The sequence below is a fragment of the Mus musculus genome, chromosome 13, assembly GCF_000001635.26.
Source record: "Mus musculus strain C57BL/6J chromosome 13, GRCm38.p6 C57BL/6J".
In the NCBI taxonomy this organism is placed as follows: domain Eukaryota; kingdom Metazoa; phylum Chordata; class Mammalia; order Rodentia; family Muridae; genus Mus; species Mus musculus.
The window spans coordinates 29,421,970-29,444,318 of NC_000079.6; the positions used below are offsets into that span (position 1 = coordinate 29,421,970).

General features: G+C 41.1%; 1 protein-coding gene across 8 annotated transcripts in view; it reads right to left on the reverse strand.

The window, feature by feature from the left end:
• The window catches only part of Cdkal1 (CDK5 regulatory subunit associated protein 1-like 1), a 663,938-nt gene that overhangs the window by 230,224 nt on the left and 411,365 nt on the right, over nucleotides 1-22,349 (reverse strand). For 7 of the 8 annotated variants that reach the window (NR_131896.1, XM_017315589.2, NM_144536.3 and 4 more), the window contains one exon: nucleotides 22,039-22,101. Coding sequence is in view for 7 of the 8 variants with exons in the window: in XM_017315589.2 (XP_017171078.1) it covers nucleotides 22,039-22,101 (63 nt within the window). In the remaining variant the exon portion in view is untranslated. Of the gene's footprint in view, nucleotides 1-1,883; nucleotides 4,097-22,038; nucleotides 22,102-22,349 lie in introns of those variants that run through there. The other variant, XM_011244342.3, reaches the window with a different exon arrangement.

The window sequence follows — 22,349 nt, forward strand, 5'->3', positions numbered from 1 at the left end:
ACATACTTTCATTTATTCTCTATAATTACCCTATGGGGTAGGTGCTGCCTTTTTGTTCCATTTTAGAGAAGAGAAAGCTAAGCCCAGAGAAGGCAAATTCTGCATGTTGAACACGAGATCAAACCCTGGGCACATGGCATTGCTACCATGCACAACAGGTTTGAATCTTACTAATGTGGATTTTAGGATGGAGTAGTCCACTATGCTGTTTGTTGTGCTCTCATAGAAGACTGTGTGGTGTGTAGTCTATTTAAGAGACTCACCCCAAGGAACAGCCATCACTCCTGAGTGATGAGCTTTCCGTTAGCACAGTGGAGAGCTGTGCCCTTAGTCGTGGACCTTTGCTTCCCAGAAGCTGGGGCATTTCCTTATCACAGTAGCCAGGACTCAGGTTTTGTTAGCAACACAGCTATTGTTATTATTACTCCAGTGCCTCACATGGCCAACCTGACTTAAGACTCAGTGTGATCTGAAGGTAACCTTGACTGTCTGATCCTACTGCCTCTGTATTCTGAGTGTCCCGCTACATCTACATCTACTTCTGATCCTACTCCTCTGTATTCTGAGTGTCCCGCTACATCTACATCTACTTCTGATCCTACTCCTCTGTATTCTGAGTGTCCCGCTACATCTACATCTACTTCTGATCCTACTGCCTCTGTCCCTCTACATCTACTTTGGGTGAGGCAAGCTCTTTACCTACAGCCTAATAATTTATTGTAGACTGTTAATGTATGAAAGTTTAATGTTTCTTTGGAATAACAATGAAAATATTTTGAGTATTAAAGATAACGTGTTGACCAAACAGAATTATCTTTTTAATTATGATGATATCTTATGTAGCTAGGTAAACCTCATGAGATAGTGAACATCAAAAGTAACACTAAACTCTGTCTTGTCAAATGGAAAGTTTGCTTTAATACACTTTCAGAGATTCTGTGAGTCATATTTATTTAGCATGAAGCTGGTGATCAGAAGACAAACTACTTAGAGTTATCTAGTTGGTGTGCAGCAAAGCATGACTTTGAAGCTAGTTTTTTAGACTCCATTCTACAAGTCTTCTAGAATGTCAATGAAGTGATAATGTCTGTATAAAATATAGCTTATAAGTTCAATAACACAAGTTTCCTATATTATTTATAAAACAGTATCACACACACACACACAGACACACACACACACAGACACACACAGACACACAGACACACAGACACACACACACACACACACAAACAGAGGATTCCCCAGAATTTTTGGTAGAAACTCAAATAGTTCAGTAACATCAAACAGTTAAATATGTATCTATATGTATGGCATCTCAAATTAAATATATGTAATTCAAATGTCCAGGAGACTTTTATATATATTGATAATACTATTCCCTAGATTTTTCAGTAGAAATCCAAACTGGTAAAATATGACCAAACAATTCCACTCTACGTGTATAACATTTCATTTTTTTCCAGAATCTTGTTTTATTTAAATGTTTTCTTCATGCTCCAATACAACCTTTCAGAATCAATCAAATACACAATGTCAATAGGTTTCCTCAAAATTCAAGATTCACAGCCACAGTTCTAGGCCTCACTAAGGCAGCAGCAGTATCCAGAAGAGCACAGCATAGTAACTGTGGCACTGAATTCCATTTGTGTGTAAATCAAAAGAAAGGCAAATGAAAGAACCCAAAATCAGTGATGTCATTATCTAGGATGCATATTTCTAAACTCACTTTTCTTAGTACTGGTGAGTTTTAAAAAGTATCAAAAGCCGAGCAGTGGTGGTGCACGCCTTTAATCCCAGCACTTGGGAGGCAGAGGCAGGCAGATTTCTGAGTTCCAGGCCAGCCTGGTCTACAGAGCCAGGGTTACACAGAGAAACCCTGTCTCAGAAACAAAACAAAACAAAACAAAACAAAACAAAACAAAACAAAACAAAACAAAACATATCAAAGCCTGGACTCCACCCCAGGGCTCTTTTCCCCCCCTTCAAACTTCCCCAGCAATTCTTATATCAGCCAGAGTTGGAAATCATTGCTGTGAAAGAGTATTTAATTAAGAAAAAACGATAACATTTCAAATTAAATCCACATTGTTCAGATAGTTGTGATAGTACGATGGATATTACCATCATGTGCAACACTGTGACTATTTCTCCTCTCTGAGAATTTTCTAACCGCGGACCTCTGCAATGTAAAGGGGTACTGCACTCCTAGATCTTGGGGTGAAACCTACACTGGGTCAGGCCCAATTCAGGGAAATACATATTTCTAAGTCGAAGTCAATTGTGTATAACAAAATTTCAATCAGCTTTTCTAGAACAGAGATCTTCTTTCTTCCTTATTTTTGATAAAGTAAGGATCAGCAATAGCCACTGGGCTCTTTTCCAAGGAGATGAGCCCAAGAATAGTTGTACTAACAACGAGTGGTCTTTATATCAAATGCAGCAAGAGAGGCTTGCTGTTAATTCTGACCTGTGAGTCAAGTATTGCTTAATGCAAAACCCACCATGATAGTCAGTTAAGGAAACTAATCAAAAATAAGACATCTCTATTTATTAAGGGCATATGTTGAGTAGTTCACAATGTAGTCGTAAATAAACATTCAATAAACTGATTAAGATCCCTAGGGAAGAGTGACATCATCAGCACGGGTAGGGTAATGGCAAAATAAGAGATCCAAAGGCTACACTCAGACTGCTGTGTGAACAGTATCAATTCAGATCGATTGTACTTGTGGGGCAGGGAGAAGGTGCCACACACACAGAAGCGAGGCAGGAAAACTAAGGAAAGCGATGAGATTTCGGACAAGTGCCGGGGCAGCCGGCAAAGGAGTGAACTGCAGGTATAGTAGATGCTCAAGCTGGAGTGCTCAGTAGAGCTGGGGAGGATAATTTTATAATGAAGCAATTTGCATAAATTCTTTATTTAGAGCATCACAATGTTATATACACATGTAGGACCTGAGCATCAGCACATTGTACAGCACCCAGGAGGATTCTGATGAGCCATTAAGGTTGAGAATCCTTGGAGTGCTGGGAGCATCTTGCCACAGTACGGAGCCTGTATGCTCCATATAGTTGCAAAGCAGAACAAAGACAGCTTATTCTATATGATTTTATATAGAAAAGGGGAATAAAAAAGATGGAATTTAAATTTAGAATATAGAATTACAAGCCGTTGAGTTTCTTGTATATGCATGGATCACAAAAGTAGTAGATGAAAGGGAAATGTATGTTTCAGATATTATATCAGTAATAGCCATGTAAGAACTAGACTTTTAAAAAACATGCTCTGTTCTGAACCATACCCCTGCCTAGGAAACCAACATCCTCATTTACACTGAGTATCCACTCTGCCAGTCTCTACATGAATCTAGCAGGGGCCTTTCCAACATAAGTTCTGTCCTCAGAGAGTTTACAGCCCTCTATAAGAAGCACAGTCCATGAGGTCAGGAAACAGAGCCTGGGGGAGACAAGAAGAGTACCTAGAATCCTGGGAGGAGGTGAGAGTAGAGGAAAATGGCGCAACTTTTGGAAGGAGGAGCTGACTGCATTCATCTGAAAAATGAAAGAGAGACTGTGTCAACAGAACCTTCCAGAAATAGGCAGTGGTGTGCATTCAGATGTGGAGAATCAAGAATATGAAGGAAAGACATAATTTGGCAAGGAAGGCGTAGAAGACAGGAGGCAAAAAGCTCCTAGCAAGGCCAGAGCAATGGCTCAGAGGTTAAGAGTATTTACTGCTGCTGCAAGGACCCAGATTTGGTTTCCCGTCACCATGTGTTAGCTCACAAATACCTATAACGCCTTTAAGAGGGTCTAATTCCTTCTTGTAGCCTCTACATGGTCCCGCAAACACATGGTGTACATAAACTCATGCGAGTACATACACACAAACAAGAAGTATGAATCTTTTCTTACAATTACAAAAGAAGCTACTAGCCACAGAAAGCCTTAGAGTACCTTGCTGGGGCTTTGTTCTGGACTGACCCAGGGCTGGGAGGTTGCAATGGGGTCAAACAAGATTTAGACAGGAAGTCACAAGTGTCTCTCTGCCGGCCAAAGTCGTGGAACCATGGGTTGGGTTGGGAAGAGATCACTGAGAATGGAAAAGAAATACTAGTGTGAAAGAGAAGCAGCAGCGCACATGGACACTGTCAAAGGTCAACACAGAGGTAATGACCATACAGAGGATGATGTTACATCTGGGACAGAGAAAAGCTCACACTGGTTTTCTGCTTGTGGCTGAGAAGCTGGGTAGCTGTGTAGCTCTTTGTCAAGGTGGTACACTGCACACATGTGAGCCTGTGTGACAGGGCAGGTAGGGTGGCCCAGAGGAGCTCAGAGACACACCTGGGCAGAGGCACCATTTAAAGGGCAATACTGTGAAGTCCAGTGTATGCATGTTGTAATGTATGGGATCCAAAATGGCTGACAATGGCCAATAGCATCTGAGGGAGACTCCAGTGAAGAGAAATCTAAAGAGAAGGGAGAAAATAGAAAAGACTCTAGTGGGCATATGTTACGGATATATTACCTGAATGCAGGAAGCTTACAGACTTCTTAGGTAAGTGTTTTGCCACCTTGAGGGAAGTTTTAAGTATAAGTCTCTTAGAGATTCAGACATCATTATGGAAACACACAGGTTGAAAAAGATCTTTCATTCAAGAGTAAAGAACATTTGGCTTTATATGAAAATGAATACATTTAAATTCTAACTGCTGAATTTAGTAGGTTCAAACTTTCCCAGTACTGAAGAAGGAGAAAGTGAATTAACAGTCAGTCTAGAGCGCTAGCTCTGCTGGCCCTCGAGTCGAGCAGCTACTGACCTCTGGGGCACTCATTTGGCGACAGCTGAGGAACAATTTTAATCTGCTGCCCTATGTCTCGCTGCAGTCAGGTGCTGTTTTAACAGGAGACTCTAGCTTCACCTCAACTTTTCAGAGCAAACTTTCAGGTTTGACCTTTTTGATCTTTTTAAGGAAGTAAAAGGTGATTGTGAAGTCAGATATACACACTGGCAAATGGATTTGGGTAAAAAGCGGTCTGTGAAGCATCCAGCGAACTCCAGCCACGTTCAGCACTCATGGCAAGGGAGAGGGCAGGGGTGGGGGTGGGGTCTTCCCATAGAGGCCTGAGAGAGGACGGGCGCTGCAAGGATGGGCAAGTTCAGACAACTCTGGTGCCTTCAACTGAATCACCGTAAGGCGCTGAGGATTTTACCACCACTGACCAGCCCGACGCCATGAGCTTCCCTGTGAGTCGAGTGAGCACAGCTAATTCTCACATTAGCTGAGTTCATATTGCCTTTAGCATATTACTGTATTATGTATCATATACACATCTGCCAATCTTCTCTCATGCAGTCCTACTTATTAATGTTTATAAAAAATACTCCACATTTTTCATTTCATGTCTCTTCTTAGAGTAACTATATCAGTTACTTTATAAAATTTCAAGAAGATTGAAAGAGAGACCTATGTCACATGGAAATACTGAAATGCATGTCATTGAGTTAAATGAAGGCTATGGCAGATGGTAGTGAGAGAATATGAAATTCAAACACAGCTTCAAGAGCAGAGCCCATGCTGTAAAGAACAGGCTCTTTGGGTCACATCCTGCCAGCCTTGAAGAAGATAACAACTCCACACAAGTTCAAGTAGAGAAATTCATGGTACTACAAAATAAAAGCCTTTATTCATCTCCTCTCCCTATGGTGGAAATATACTCAACAACAGTTCAAGAATATGTATGTTGTAAAGATTACAATAAAAATGTAAATACCCAAAGGTAGGGTGTATATTAAATCCTGTTCAATTCTTAGTAGGACTCCATACGTAGAATACATGGGGGCCTTTGGAAAAAAAATCCTACAGATTATATATTGATGAACGTAATGCAGTGTAAGGATTTGTGGGTTGTGAGTAAAGATTCTTAAGTGTTTAGCCTCAGCTCCAGAGGACGTGTTCACTGTAGGAACAGGATTTCCTGAGAAGCTGTTATGTACTGGACACTACTGCATTTCATCCTCTCAACCATCCAAGTAACAGGTGAACTTCATGGACTCAATGTCTTAGTTACAGGCTATTGCTGTGACAAGACATGACTAACAGCACGAAAACTTATGAAAGAAAGTGTTCATCAGATCTCAAAGCTCCAGATGCCTACAGCCTATGATGTCATGGCAGGGGCTATAGCGGCAGACAGGCAGACATGGTGCTAGATCAGTAGCTGTGAGCTTCCATCCTGATACACAGGCATGAGGCAGAGAGAGAGAGAGAGAGAGAGAGAGAGAGAGAGAGAGAGAGAGAGAGAGAGAGAGAGAGAGAGAGAGAGAGAGCGCTAGCTAGCTAACTGGGAATAGCATGGGCTTTTGAAAACCCAAAGTCCACTCTCAGAGACACACCTTCTCCAACAAGGCCATACCTACTAAATCTTTCCAAACTGTTTCACCAACTGGGGACTTAAGCATTCAAACCACGGAACCCAAAGATAAGTTTTCTCTTATATGTGTTAGAATCTCTCATTTTTATATTCATCACTCTAATGAGCAGTGTCTTTTTTCTTTCACAGCATTATATAAATTAATGACGAGGTTGGAATAGATAGCATGGTAGTGTGATTTATAGAGGAAGAAACTTAGGTAAAAACATACATCTTGCCAATATCACATAGCTGGTATGTGCAAAAATCAAAGGCTTGAACTGTGGAGGTTGCTAATTACTAAGACCAAATAATATTTTTAGAGTTCTTTATGATAATTGAGAAATACACTCACATGAGAAAAAAACAAATTAAAACAATAAGGCATATATTTTCTTCTTTAACAAAAAGATTTGCAAAGTTAGTTGAGACCATGCCGAGTGTAGAGGAAGAAGTACCATCCGAGAGCACAGCTGGAAAACACACACACCCACCACCCAGACAATCTTCTAGAGCTTTCTTACAGGTAATGGCTGTACTAGCACTCCATGGCACATTTGTAAGATTATATGGTACAACACTGTAAGATCAAAAGACCAGAGACCCCTCCAAGCTCTGTAGATAAGAATCCACTTAAATAAATATGGTGGACACCTGGTCTGAGGTATTTTGAAAAAGAAAACGTGGTAGATCATTAGGTAACATTTGGAGCAATCTCCAAGATACACTGTAAAGTTAAAAAGAAAAGAAATAGACGAATGCATGGCGCTTTAGTGTTTGAATTTGAAAAAGCATGTATCAATATACGTAAAATAACTCTAAAAGCATGCACACAAAACCAGAAACAACTGTTGCCTTTGGAGAAGGGCCTAGGAGTTTGCAGGACGGGGCCAGCAGGGAGACTTATTTTGATATGGTGTCGAGAATTACCTGTTTTATAATTGAAAATGAAAAACCATCTTAGAATGTTCTCCACAGCTGGGGAGTATGCACTGTGACTCACACTCCTGGGCTATTACCACATGCCCGCTGTGTTTTCCCACACAAAGCACCACACTAGAATGAGAAGACTCCATTCCGGCCCTGCATATGCTGTGGGAAGATGAACAACCACCCTACGTTGATAAGATATGAATTCAATATATTTCACAGGAAGAAATAAAATATCAAAGTTGTACCCTCAATCCAAGGTCTGCTGTGGTGAAAGGGGAGGACATGCAAGCTATGATCCCTAGCCTCAAGATGTTCCCAGGACAATGAGGTAAACTGTGATATCAGCAAGTGAATATGTGACAAAGCACAATAAATACAAAGTGATGCTTGCTACCATCGCCCCCTAGGTCCCATTGGATTGCAAGTGTCACATCTGGTCTCTAAAGATAACAAAGGCACACACAAGTTACAGTTCCAGGAGAAAACTTTCCATGTGTACTAGGCAAGAGGAGAAAGAGGTAGAATCAATCTGGGTCTTGAAGGATGAGTAAGAATTTAGCAGGATGAGAATACCCACTCTTTCCTGAACAGCAGACGTATGAAATCCAATGGCCTTGTCAGGCTGCTCTCAGCAGTGAAAACGGACACATGTACTGCTGAATGCCCGTGGTACCCTCTCCAGTAGAGCAGAAATCAAGGCTACGATGCCCTGTGCTGCAGGGCTCACAAATGACATCCCCAGCAGGAATACAAAGGAAGGCAATAAGCCAGACCATCTAAGCAACTGTGTGGGGAAATACTAATAAAACAGGAATCTGAGTTATGGACAGGGAAAGAGAACAAGCCTGCAGGGCAAGAGAATGTGAGGTAACAGAAAACAGAAGGAGACTGTAGTTACTAATGGGCAGAAAGGGTGGGCAGCACAGACTCCAAACCTCTGCTGCCTCACTTAAAATTCTCATTTTATATTATATTACATTGACAAATACAATAATAAAGACAAATAAGTAGCTTTAAAAGCCCAAATTAGATTATAGAACTTTATTTCCTGCAAAATCACTAGATTATAATACTTTCCAATGATTAAAATGGAACACACTTATATACAAAAGAACTTGAGTCTTTACAATTCTTGTAATGATATTTGCACTTAAGATACATCTAGAGGTTTGATCAAAGCATATTGCATGAAAACTTTTTCAATAAAAATATTTTTAAGAAGAGATACATTTAAGCCTTAAAAGATACCTTAAAGATCAAACATTGACACAGAAAACTCTTACCATCACCAGCAGCAGCTTGGAACTTCTTTTCTTCTCAGATGGTGAAGCTCTAGTTTTCCAATTTCAAGAGAAGACAATGGGAGCTGTGACTAGTGTAAGCCCAGTACCTGTGAAGCTAAGGCAGGATTGCCAGGAGCTCCAGGCCATGCTGGGCTATATAGTGAGATTGTTTTCACTTCTCCTACACCCTCCAAAAGAGTGCTAACATGCACACTTTCAAAAGTGCCATAAAGGCATCATATAATTATGTCTTCTTAATACTGTAAAACAAACCCCAAAGGGACTAGGCAACTGGCCCATGGAAATATTTTCTATTCACTATTATCTCTAGACAGAATTCTGGCAATTGCTTCATGCAATGCAGAATCTAACCTCAAAGGTGGCAATCATTTAATATGGCCCACAGATGGGGCCTTTCAGTCACTTAATAATTTTCTGAGAAAGAGGAACCAGGCCTGGGGAGTCCCTCCCACAAGAGTATCAACCCAGACACCACGAGTTCCAGGACTCCCAGCAGTCTCAGAACGGCAGCACAAGAGTGGAGGCTCTCACTTCCCCAGAGCACGCCTGTGACAGGTCACTAACGGCACTGGCAGGCAGGAGCCCTCACTCCCCCAATGCATGCCTGTGACAGGTCAGTATCAGGGATTTTCAGCACATCTCAATAAAATAAACAGCTGAAAGTAAGTCATTAATTTTATTTTATGGCAAGCTACACTTTTGAGAAGCAAAGTGTACTATCCTAGGGGAGCTGGTTAAAATTCACCTTTCTTGAAAACATAATATCAGCACATTCTAATTTAATTTCTCCTTATAATTTCAAGGAACTTTTCAAAAAGACCTTCCAGGTTAATGTTTTTCTAAATTCTGCGAGAGTCCGAGTTTAGCAAGTTGTTTTCTCTTCTTAAAAAAACATGAGTAAACGCTTGATAGGCTTTGTCTGACATCTGTCGCTTGGTTCTCTTGGCAGGAAATGAAGGAAGGGAAGGTCCGAAAATCAATTTTTCTCCTTCCTTCCTTCCTTCCTTCCTTCCTTCCTTCCTTCCTTCCTTCCTTCCTTCCTTCCTTCCTCCCTCCTTCCCTCCCTCCCTCCCTCCCCCCCCTCTCTCTAACTATGTACAGATGTTGGGGGTGGGGTTGCATGTATCCTTGGAGACCTGAAGAGAGAGAGCAGTGGAGAGCCTGGGGCTGGAGTTCACATGGTTGTAACTGCCCAGGGTGAGTGCTGGGAACAGAACCCAAGACCTTGCAGGATCAGCAAGTGAATTTGATGCATAAGCCAGGCCCTGAAAATCAGTGTTATTCTACTCCATTATGTTAAGTGTTGTTCTTTTGTCGGTTTGGACTCAACCTGCCCAAATGAAATGTGCAACCCGTGTGGGACGCATGCTGGCAAGTGAAGACAAGATGTGCAGCTTGATATCCATTTCAGAAAGAACAATAAATGCATGCTTTAGTGCAACTACTGAACAATGCAATACACGGAACATCTGCAATTATACTTATGCTAACCTGAAATTGTGATTAAGCTGGGTGCCTTGTGTTCCAATGTGCAGACTCTGGGAGCCCTGCATACAATTCTGGGCCTACCAAAGCGAGTGAACACATCTGAAACTTGCCTGGGGATGAATAGGGTTTATGAGTATAATAGAGAAGGCTGGGCAGACGTGGAAAAAATGGTTCAGGGGTAGGGTACGTATCAAGACCATGGCAGCGTGAAGAGGTGAGCTCTAGTGATCCGAGCAGCAGGAGATGAGCAGGGATGGACAGCCAGACCCTGGTGTTGAGCCCAAGGCAACCCCTCTCCACAGGATGCCTGAAGCCGTAGAAGCAGTAAATCACCAGTGACAGGAGACACAGATGCTTTCAGGGTTGAAAAATAATTTGAAACATAGGAACTAACATCTCAACCACCATTTAGAATCAGGACTTGAAAAAAAAAATCAACGCTTTGATTGTGATTGGTTTTCCTCTATTACTGATACTCCTTTGGGATACCCATAAAAGAAAGCCGGAGTGAACTTTCACATTCTCCCATGTGCAAAACTCTCTTGCCCCACTCTCCAGAGGATGGTGATCTCATATACATTTCAACAGTGCTCCGAATATTAACTGAGATTATGTCATAATAGCATACAAAACCCCATGAATCAATTGTTAGCCCATGGAAATATTTTCTATTCATGAGTTGTTGCAAATACAACCTGCATCTAGTGTGTGTGTATAAGGGAACGGGGCAGTTTCTCTCTCTCTCTCTCTCTCTCTCTCTCTCTCTCTCTCTCTCTCTCTCTCTCTCTCTCTCTGCTCCTATGCTGCCCTGTGGTCACTTCCAAGATCCACTAATCATGGATCCTCAGTTTTTCAGTGTTTTAGGTTCTTGAGCTCTGGCTCTGCCCATTTCTCTGCTTGGACAGCTCCTGTGTTTCTGGTATGAGACCTCTCTGCAACTTGACTTCCCATGAGGAGAGCCAAAGAAGGAGTAAGCTGGACAATGGATGCCCAGAGCCCTTGGCTGGCTTCTGTAACCAAATAGCTGCACCACCCAGCTTAAGTTTGTTTCTTCTTCCTAGGCTGATCGTGAATTCAGCAGGCTGGGGAGCCTGGAGAAGGGAAGAAGGCCACATCAGCCCTGAGTTGTGTTTGCCAATCTACCTATCATCAGAACAACAGTTACTTTTGATTTCTGGTTATTTGTGCCATGGAAATAATGGGAATATACTCTGGAGCAAGACTTCTCTAAAAATTTAGCTGTGTAACCTATAACAGCTACTCAACCTCTCTGTATTTCAGGTTCCTTGTGGCTAGGGCAAAATACAGGAGCCTCACCTTAAAATTATCTGTCTGTCTGTCTTTCTGTCTGTTTGACTATTGTTTGTTGTATGTGTGATCTATCTGTCATCTATCTATCTATCTATCTATCTATCTATCTATCTATCTATCTATCTATCATTTCTCTATTGTTTATAGTGTGGTATGTATGTATGTATATGTATGTTTATGTATGTATGTATGTATGTATGTATGTATGTATGTATCTATCTATCTATCTATCTATCTATCTATCTATCTATCTATCTATCTATCTATCTATCTATCATGTGTAGTGCATATGTAGGTACACACGCCACAGAATACATGTGGATGTTAAAAAGCAACATTTTGGAATCAGTTTTCTCCTTTACCTTCACATGGGTTCTGGGAATTGAACTCAGGCACCAGGGTTGTGCAGCAAACACCCCCCTCCCCATCCTATTGGCTCAAGAGTACTCACTTTCAAGAGTGAGTATAAAGGCTGAATAAGTTATATGTATGCAAAAAGTTCCAAGAGAGGTGCCAGCTACATGGTGGGCTTTTAATGGTTGCTTTATTATAACTCATGGCCATAGTAAAGATCTCTTTGGCTTTCATTCTCATTGTAAATTCTTTTTCTAGCCCGCAGAGCAGAATTCTGGTACCTGTGGGTCTCAGGGTGCATCGTTTTAACAGCATGAAGATCACTGCCCTGTGTGCTATTTTTACCTACTAATCCCTGCAGCTACAATGGCAAAATAAAGTAGACTAATATATAAAATATAATGTTCAATGTTAATATCCCATTGAAAGGAAAATATATACATATAATATCAAAGTTAGGCTCAGGGAAGCATGACCCGCTACTTAGATATGATACAGTTAAAAGGTGGCCAGAACGTTTGGATTAGGTTAGCACAGGTTAGACAGTCTGTGAAAGAAGGAAACAGCTGAGCTATGGCTGCAACTGTGGTAACAATCACACGGCCATCTCCAGTACAAAGACATTGTAATAAATGGATGCAGGTTTTATATTCAAGGGCTGTTCATATGTGCTTTATTCTGGGGCTGGGTCATTTGTTTGTCTTTAGATGGGAAGAGAAGGAATGAATTTAATCTTTTCTCAAAGTTCCACATCCTGTATTCTGAGGCTACTACTGGAGTGTGACTTCTGTATAAGGATGTGTGTCAGTGTAACACTAAGGAAATGCCATCAGCTAGACATTTTCTCAAACTCTCCCGATATTTAGCAACATCCTTAAAATTACTTTAAAAGCATTTTTCGTCTTTGCCAAAGATGGAAAATAGAGTTACATGCACAAATGACTTTGGGCAATCTGCTGCAGAACTGTTTTAAGCATGGCATCAACACGCCAGATCAATAACTTGTTTCTTTATCTGCACATGCCATGAGAAATCTGGCTACCATAGAGTGCCGGATCAATTAAAAACTGAATTTGCTATTTCCAGGCAGCAGATAGCTCGAGGCTCTGTAGGGCCAGCAGGCAGGAATCCAAATCCCATCTCTCTCTCTGGAAGCACAGCTCTTAGCACTCTCATGTTCTGTGGGAGTGTGGGGGAGGGGGATTGCGGGATTGACAACACAGTGGCAGCCTCCAGATTGAAGGCAGCAGCCATCATTCTTCAAACAGCAGGAGTGGGTACCAGGGCCAGGTGAAAGGACTTTTGCTACTTTGCATCTCTACACAATCTGATTAATGGATATCAATATATTGCTTCGGAGATGGGACTGTACTTACAAGTATGATGCAAGTATTTATGAAACTGATGTTACCAAGATACCTAACATCTTAGGTAAGAAAGGACGGTAGGACAGCCCAAGACTTTCCCTGTATACTTCCGACCAAAGCAGAGCTGATAAAATTTCACCTCACATTTTTTACTGTATAAAACTTCACTGATAAATAGAAAATGTTCCCAGACATGTCTGTATAAGTAGTTCTTAAGGTAGTATTATGAAGTGTGGACTATTGAATAAACTCTTTTTGTACATTTGATATAATAATAATAATAATAATAATAATAAAAACAGGCTGTGCTGAGCAATTGCTTAGCAGCTAAGAGCTTTGGTTGATCTCCTGGGTCCAGTTCCCACAACCCACATGGTGGCTCACAACTGTCTGTAACTCCAGTCCAGAGGAATTACTTATCCTCTTCTGGATTCTACCATCATTGTATGCATGCCATATACAAACATATAAGCAGGTAAGACATATGTACACATAAAGTAATATAATAAAATAAAGCTGTGTCTATAAAGTGCTTGCCATCCAAATGTGAGGACTGGAGGAATCCCCAGAACCCACATAAAGCTTGGGAGATGCCGTGACATGACGTCACGGGTCCCCAGGTGAGCTGACAAGCCAGACTAACTGGAATTGGTCAGCTTTAGGTTCAGTGAGAGACTCACTGAGAGAGTCGATGCATAAAATGGAGAGTAACCAGGAAGGCACCATCAACTTGTCCGAACATTCACATGTGCCCATAAGCATGAAAACATGTACATGTACACACACACACACACACACACACACAACTAAAATATACTAATACATCATTATAATCATGCCATATTAGGTCTAGAGTAATCTTTCGGTTTTGGAGGTGTGGGTGGGGAGGGGCAGCCATGATGCGTTAGTGGACCAATCTTCCCATATGTATGTATGCGTGCACACAGACCCAAGTTTGTCTTGGTGCACCTACGTGTGGACCTGCGCACATGGGTGCATGTGCTTGTGGCGGCCCCAGGTCATCCTTGGCTGTCAGATTTATGAGGTTTGGTTTCTCGCCGGCCTAGAGGTCACCAAATAGGCTAGCGATGGGCTACTGAGCCCAGGCACTGAGACTGAAAGTGTGCGCTCCCATACACACTTGTGTGTTAACCTGGGTTTGGGGATTGAACTCAGTTCCTAGTGCTTTCCCGGCAGCCATTTTACCAATTGAGTTTCCTATCTACCACCCCTCAAACAATTTTTAAGATAAAAACATCATAATTAAAAAAAAAAAAAGCACATGCTTCACAATGCCTGATTTATAAATCCCTAGTGTGGGCCACACTGGTGGACACGCTTCAGCTCTTATGCTCACTCACATCTGCTGTCCCTGCACCTGACCACTCACACATGTCCCACCTCTCTATGGCAATACTTCATCCACTCAAACCTTTTCTAGGACTGAGCTAGTCCTAAACAGTTTTTTTAAAGATTTATTTCTTTATTTTATATGTGTGAGTACACTGTAGCTATCTTCACCCCCCACCCCCTTGAAAAGGGCATCAGATCCCATGACAGATGGTTGTGAGCCACCATGTGGTTGCTGGGGATTGAACTCAGGACCTCTGGAAGGGCAGTCAGTGCTCCTAATCTCTGAGCCATCTCTCCAGTGCAGTCATAAACATTTTTAAGACAAGTACATTTTCCCCCTAAAATACCAATGTTTTCAAAGACAGAAAGTACACACACACACACACACACACACACACACACACACCTTTACTGTTTTCAAATATGTGTTTCGTGATGTAAACTAACCCTAATGATTAACCCCAGGGTTCTTAAAATACATTAGGGTACCTGGGTCTTGGGGTCTAAGTGGTCCTGGCGGCTGCACTTCAGGGGCTCCGTCTTTACAGCCAGTTCTTTCTTTCCTGTGTAGGCTGCCACTTCTTCCCAGAGTTCTGGACTCTTAAAGCAGTAACTGCCTGTTTCTAAATTGCTGCTGGAGCTGACTATGTGCTTTGGACAAGCAGACATGTCTATTGGTACAAGAGTGGATTTAAATAAAAGAATAGACTGTTGGTGGATGAGGCGGGGGAGGGATTTACAGTCCTCTGAGGCCTCTGGGCCAGGCTGGCTCTCTGGCCAATGCTGAGTTATGTTTTGAGTTACCAAGATCACTACATAAGTAAGATCATGTGCTGAAGCAAGCACTGGTCTTCGTTTTCTTTCCATTTAGAGTTAGAGTTGCCAAGTGCATTCACACACTGCTATTTTCTGAGACATGTGAATTTTTCTGCAATTTGTTGAAATACATATTAAATAACAGTCATCATCAAAAGACAAAGAAAAAGCCCACTTCAACAAATGTAGACGACGTATACTGACTTTTTGCCTGAAGCATGTCCACTAGCTGATATCAATGTATAGAGAAAAATTCTTAATACAGCTAGCTGCTACAGGAAAGATGAAGCAGGCCTCACAAAAAATAGAGAGCAACAGTGACAGCCCACGAGGGATGCCCATGGTGTGGGAAACAGGTTCATTCATTTAGATTAGCTGGTTTCGAACGTACTCAGCTTTGCAGATGTTAAAAGCTGCTGCAGACCTGCACAGTTTTCTAACTTTTTCCTTTCAAAGCAGTTTCATATTTCATAACAACTTTTCTACATTAGTAGATCATAAACGTCTATGCTCAGCTAATAAACCTAGATTCCCCTGGAGCACATAAATTCTGATAAAATCTAACAAGACAAAGAGAGGCAAAGAGAAAGAAAAGAAGTGATGCATCTTTCATGTGCATAATAGTTTCTTCAGGATAAAGACGTTAGTTGGCCTGCCTTTAATAGGACTATTCTAATTATATCCTGCCCTGACTTACCTGTGACTACGGAAAGAAAAACTCAGTGCTGGATTGACACTGTGCGCCCCGGAAGGCCTGCAGGTGGGTAACCGCCTGACAGTTAGTGTCAGCTATTTTCAGAATTATAAGCTTTAGATATTAAAATAGTAGAGGGCAAAAGTGGATAAAATATAACCAGATTCCCTGCTATTTTGGGCTGCCTCTCCTGATGTTCCATTCAATTAGAATGGATAAAAGATAGCATGCATTGGTCAAATAAATTTATATGGTCTTTTAAAAAAAGTAATGTAAACACTTTTGGCAACATTTTTTTTTAAATGGAGAGACAACCATCCAAAACGAAGCTCCCCATTTTCAAGCTAAGCCACGTTTCCCAGCATCTACTCAGGTGCACACTTGGCTGTTCAGCTTTGCTTGCTTTTTGCAATAGCATCTAAGAGAAAACCAAGTGACTATTTGCCCCCCACACAAAAGCTTAAGGATGTGATTATGAAGTGAACAGCCTCAATGGATACGCATGTGATTTAGCAATGGGCAAGGCTATCATTTCACTGACCCACTGTGACCCACTGTGACATGAAATCGCAGGAAATGACGCCAGCTGAAGCATAGAAGTCCCATTTGTGAGCTCACTCAGCATCATGAACCCACCACTGAAACACTGTTTTCCTTCTTCAAGGACATCAAGGAAAAAATTCATATTGCAAGCATAGCCAGAGAGAGACAAATATGAGAACATTCACTCATGCCTAGACCTACGTTTATTTTACTCTCCCATCTCCAGTGTTGTGGAAAGTTTCAATCTTATAGTAAAATACACAGAAGAACAGACCCCCACAAAGCTGTCACTCAGGTCCCATAATTGTCACCACATGGTCCAGCTTCATGTCCTTATCCACTCCTGTCTGGATTTTTTTAAAAGCAGTTTCCAGACAAGCGATATTTCATTTTATGTAAGCTTTCATTTGCAATACACATGTATATTTTTCTAAAGATCACTCCAGAAGTCTCACTGCACATGAGATGTTTGAATCAACTTTAACCACATTGTGTAAAACATTTTATGCTCAAGCCTATCTATCTAGAAAACTGATTTGCCTGACTGTAATTGGATAATTAAAATGACAAAGTGGTGTGAAACACACACTATTGTTCTATTTATGGTAGGGGGAGAAACATACTGTATGATGGGGAAGAGTCCATGCACATGTCTTCCCACGGTCTTGTCTTTGTGGACATTACAATCAATGATGAAATAAAAGTAGTTGGGTTAAGATTTGCTTGCATGGATGATATGATAGTATATATAAGTGACCCTAAAAATTCCACCAAAGAACTCCTAGCCTGATAAACAGCTTCTGTGAAGTAGCTGGATATAAAATTAACTCAAACAAGTCAATGGCCTTTCTGTACACAAAGGATAAACAGGCTGAGAAAGAAATTAGGGAAACAACACCCTTCTCAATAGTCACAAATAATATAAAATACCTTGGTGTGACTCTAACTAAGGAAGTGAAAGATCTGTATGATAAGAACTTCAAATCTCTAAAGAAAGAAATTAAAGAAGATCTCAGAAGATGGAAAAATCTCCCATGCTCATGGATTGACAGGATCAACATTGTAAAAATGGCTATCTTGCCAAAAGCAATCTACAGATTCAATGCAATCCCCATCAAAATTCCAACTCAATTCTTCAACGAATTAGAAAGGGCAATCTCCAAATTCATCTGGAATAACAAAAAACCTAGGATAGCAAAAACTCTTCTCAAGGATAAAAGAACCTCTGGTGGAATCACCATGCTGGACCTAAAACTGTACTACAGAGCAATTGTGATCAAAACTGCATGGTACTGGTATAGTGACAGACAAGTAGACCAATGGAACAGAATTGAAGACCCAGAGATGAACCCACACACCTATAGTCACTTGATCTTTGACAAAGGAGCTAAAACCATCCAGTGGAAAAAAGACAGCATTTTCAACAAATGGTGCTGGCACAACTGGAGGTTATCATGTAGAAGAATGCAAATTGATCCATTTCTATCTCCTTGTACTAAGGTCAAATCTAAGTGGATTAAGGAACTCCACATAAAACCAGAGACACTGAAACTTATAGAGGAGAAAGTAGGGAAAAGCCTCGAAGATATGGGTACAGGGGAAAAATTCCTGAATAGAACAGCAATGGCTTGTGCTGTAAGATCAAGAATCGATAAATGGGACCTCATAAAATTGCAAAGCTTCTGCAAAGCAAAAGACACGGTCAATAAGATAAAAAGGCCACCAACAGATTGGGAAAGGATCTTTACCTATCCCAAATCGGATAGGGGACTAATATCCAATATATATAAAGAACTCAAGAAGGTGGACTCCAGAAAATCAAGTAACCCCATTAAAAAATGGGGCTCAGAGCTGAACAAAGAATTCTCACCTGAGGAATACCGAATGGCAGAGACGCACCTGAAAAAATGTTCAACATCCTTAATCATCAGGGAAATGCAAATCAAAACAACCCTGAGATTCCACTTCACTCCAGTCAGAATGGCAAAGATCAAAAACTCAGGTGACAGCAGATGCTGGTGAGGATGTGGAGAAAGGGGAACACTCCTCCATTGTTGGTGGGATTGCAAGCTTATACAACCACTCTGGAAATCAGTCTGGCGGTTTCTCAGAAAATTGGACATAGTACTACCGGAGGATCCCTCAATACCTATCCTGAGCATATATCCAGAAGATGTCCCAACCGGTAAGAAGAACACATGCTCCACTATGTTCATAGCAGCCTTGTTTATAATAGCCAGAAGCTGGAAAGAACCCAGATGCCCCTCAACAGAGGAATGGACACAGAAAATGTGGTACATTTACACAATGGAATACTACTCAGCTATTAAAAAAAATGAATTTATGAAATTCCTAGGCAAATGGATGGACCTGGAGGGTATCATCCTGAGTGAAGTAACCCAATCACAAAGGAACACGCACAATATGTACTCACTGATAAGTAGATATTAGCCCAGAAACTTAGGATACCCAAGATATAAGATACAACTTGCCAAACGCATGAAATTCAAGAAGAACGAAGACCAAAGTGTGGACACTTTACCCTTTCTTAGAAATGGGAACAAAACACCCATAGAAGGAGTTACAGAGACAAAATTTGGAGCTGTGACGAAAGGATGGACCATCTAGTGATTGCCATATGCAGGGATCCATCCCATAATCAGCTTCCAAATGCTGACACCATTGCATACACTAGCAAGATTTCGCTGAAAGGACCCAGATATAGCTCTCTCTTGTGAGACTATGCCGGGGCCTAGCAAACACAGAAGTGGATGATCACAGTCAGCTATTGGATGGGTCACACGGCCCCTAATGGAGGAGCTAGAGAAAGTACCCAAGGATCTAAAGGGAACTGCAACCCTATAGGTGGAACAACAATATGAACTAACCAGTACCCGGGAGCTCTTGTCTTTAGCTGCATATGTATCAAAAGATGGCCTAGTCGGCCATCACTGCAAAGAGAGGCCCATTGGACTTGCAAACTTTATATGCCCCAGTACAGGGGAACGCCAGGGCCAAAAAGGGGGAGTGGGTGGGTAGGGGATTTGGGGGGTGGGTATGGGGGACCTTTGGGATAGCATTGAAAATGTAAACGAGGAAAATACCTAATTAAAAAAAAAAAGATTTGCTTGCATTGAGCTGAGAAAAATGGGAGGAGGTTACTAAGGGGCCCCGGAGCTGCCTCCAACCCTCTTCCCCTTCTCTACAAACATATAGAATAAAAAACAGATCTACTTTTATAGGCTCAAAATCACTCTTGTAGCAGGCTAGCTCCTCATAATAATTTACTACTGATCTCAGAGCAGACATCAAAAGGAATGGCACCTAGCAGTTCTATTCAGCTCTTAACTGCCAATGACTAATTTGTAGGGGAACGAAGTCCTCACGAGACCAAGCCAAAATCTTCTGAGGTGACTTTGATACAATGCCACAAAGGATATGAAGAGGAAGCCAGTAGGAGCTACAGATGCGGAGGCTCCAATAAGAATTTTAGCAAAAGAATAAAGGAACTTCCCTCATCTGTGAGTTTTAAAAATGATAAAAGTAGGAAAAATTCAGAAAACTCAAGTAAAACCTTTGATTTGTCAAAGTTTTTGAAAATTTGTTGTTAAATGCTAACTTTAGTTGTTGGAGTCCTTATGCTAATTAAATGGTCTCATGCAGGGCAGGCAACACTCCTCACAGCAGTTTGGCCATCTATCATTGCCAGTCTTGGGCCAATGATGTCACATGACTGTTATGTCACTGGTTCCCAGTCTCTTCCAAATGAATCCCTCCTTTCTGCAAAGTAGCTGACTGAGGGTGGAAAAATTACCATGAAATGATAGTTTTTAGTATCACACCTCTCCACAAAGCATAAACACTTCTGTTAAAATTTTCTGGAGATAAAATCAATTAGTCCCATGTTACACACTAGAAACTCTAAGTTCTTTTAAGCTCCATCAATTACTGGCACATTCGTTTTGTCTCTTGAGTCTAGATATCTACCTATTCTCAATTGAGGAATGGGATTTTCACATTATTTATTTTTCCTGGTTAAAAACTTCCCACAATGTCTGCCAGCAAGTTCCTAGGTATGGACTCACATGTATAGTGGCATTTCAACAGTGTGATTTTTTTTTTGTTTGTTTGCTTGTTTGCTTTTGAAATCACCTCAAATTAACAAATGTATTGGAATATTTCATGGCATAGAGACTTTAATACAAACCTCAGGAAACCTGTGATGTGTTTCATCATGAAGATGTGGAGTGTCAGGAGTTCTAATATTGGCCTCCAGCCAGTATTAGAATGATTTTGGAGCTTAAAAAGTATATTTTTATTTTAGGTGTATGGGCGTTTTGCCTGCATGTACACTTGTACACCTCCTGTGGGCAGTGCCTATGGAGGAGAGATGAGGGCTTTGGATGTCCTGGGATAGGTGAAACAGATGTTGTGAGTCACTATGTGTGCTCAGGGAATTGGACCAGAATCTTATAGAAGAGAAACCAATACTCTTGAGACATCTCTCCAATCCCTGATTTTTGTACTGTTTTGTTTTGTTTTGTTTTGTTTTGTTTTTTGGGGCAGGGTTTCTCTGTATAGCCCTGGTTATCCTGGGACTCACTCTGTAGACCAAACTGGCCTTGAACTAAGAAATCTGCCTGCCCCTGCCTCCCAAGTGCTGGGATTAAAGGCATGTACCACCACTGACTGGTGATTTTTATACTTTTTAAAGGACTCGTTGTCTTTGACAAATCTGTGGGGAAATGCTTATAGGTAAAAATACACATGGAAGATCTTCAAATGCATGGGGGTGGAAAGTCTGGGCACAAATGACACAGGAAGGGCTGCAGTCTTTAGTCTTTGTAAGGGCATTTCAGATGTTAGGCTGTGTGCTGCTTCTTGTACATATTATTTGTTTAGCATAGTAAATATCAGAACAACAGAGACTCAAGATTTGATAGTAAAGGTTTCACTTGTCTCTACCAATTCCAAAGCCTGGTTCACTCACCATAGTACTTCAGAAGAAAACATTTATCAACTAAAATAGTAATCACCACCTCCATTTCAAGAGAACATTCAAACTTCATGGATAATGTATAGGAGGTAGACTTGGTTTGGTTTGGGGCAGAGCTGGCGAGTGAGCCAGGGGCTTCATGCATGTTGGGTAAGAGCTTCCACAGAACAGATCTAGCCCCCCTGAAACTACATTCCAACATGAAAAAAAAAATGCAAGCAATTCAGTTAAAAAACAGAAAGTTTCTGTTTAATTTATAAGGCATTTTAAAAACAGAAATACAAATCTAACTGGTAATATATTTCACAATTATGACATACTAATGAAACCTGTGTTATCCATTTAGGAGGAACTAGGCCTGGGAGGCATCACAGCTAAGCACTCCCCGCTACATGTTTAGAATAGGGATTGCCACTGAACTTTCTAATCCCAAACATACTCATTGCATGCCTCTCTTACCTTGTGATCGTATGGATTGTAGGAATGAAACACCCGAGAAAGATCTTTTGTCCTTTGTTTTTTCTGTGGAAGAAAAACCACAAATATTTGAGTTGACAGGTAGCAAAAAATACATCTGTGTATTTTTCTATCTATGGAAAGACTATAGCTTGTTGCATACAGACATCAGCCAACTGATAGCTATATAGCTCAACTGTCATGTAGCAGGCAGGCCACCTCTTCCCAGAACAGTGGCTCTCAACCTCCCACTCAATGCTGCAACTCTTTAATACAGCTCATCATGTTGTGGTGACCCCCAACTATAAAATTAT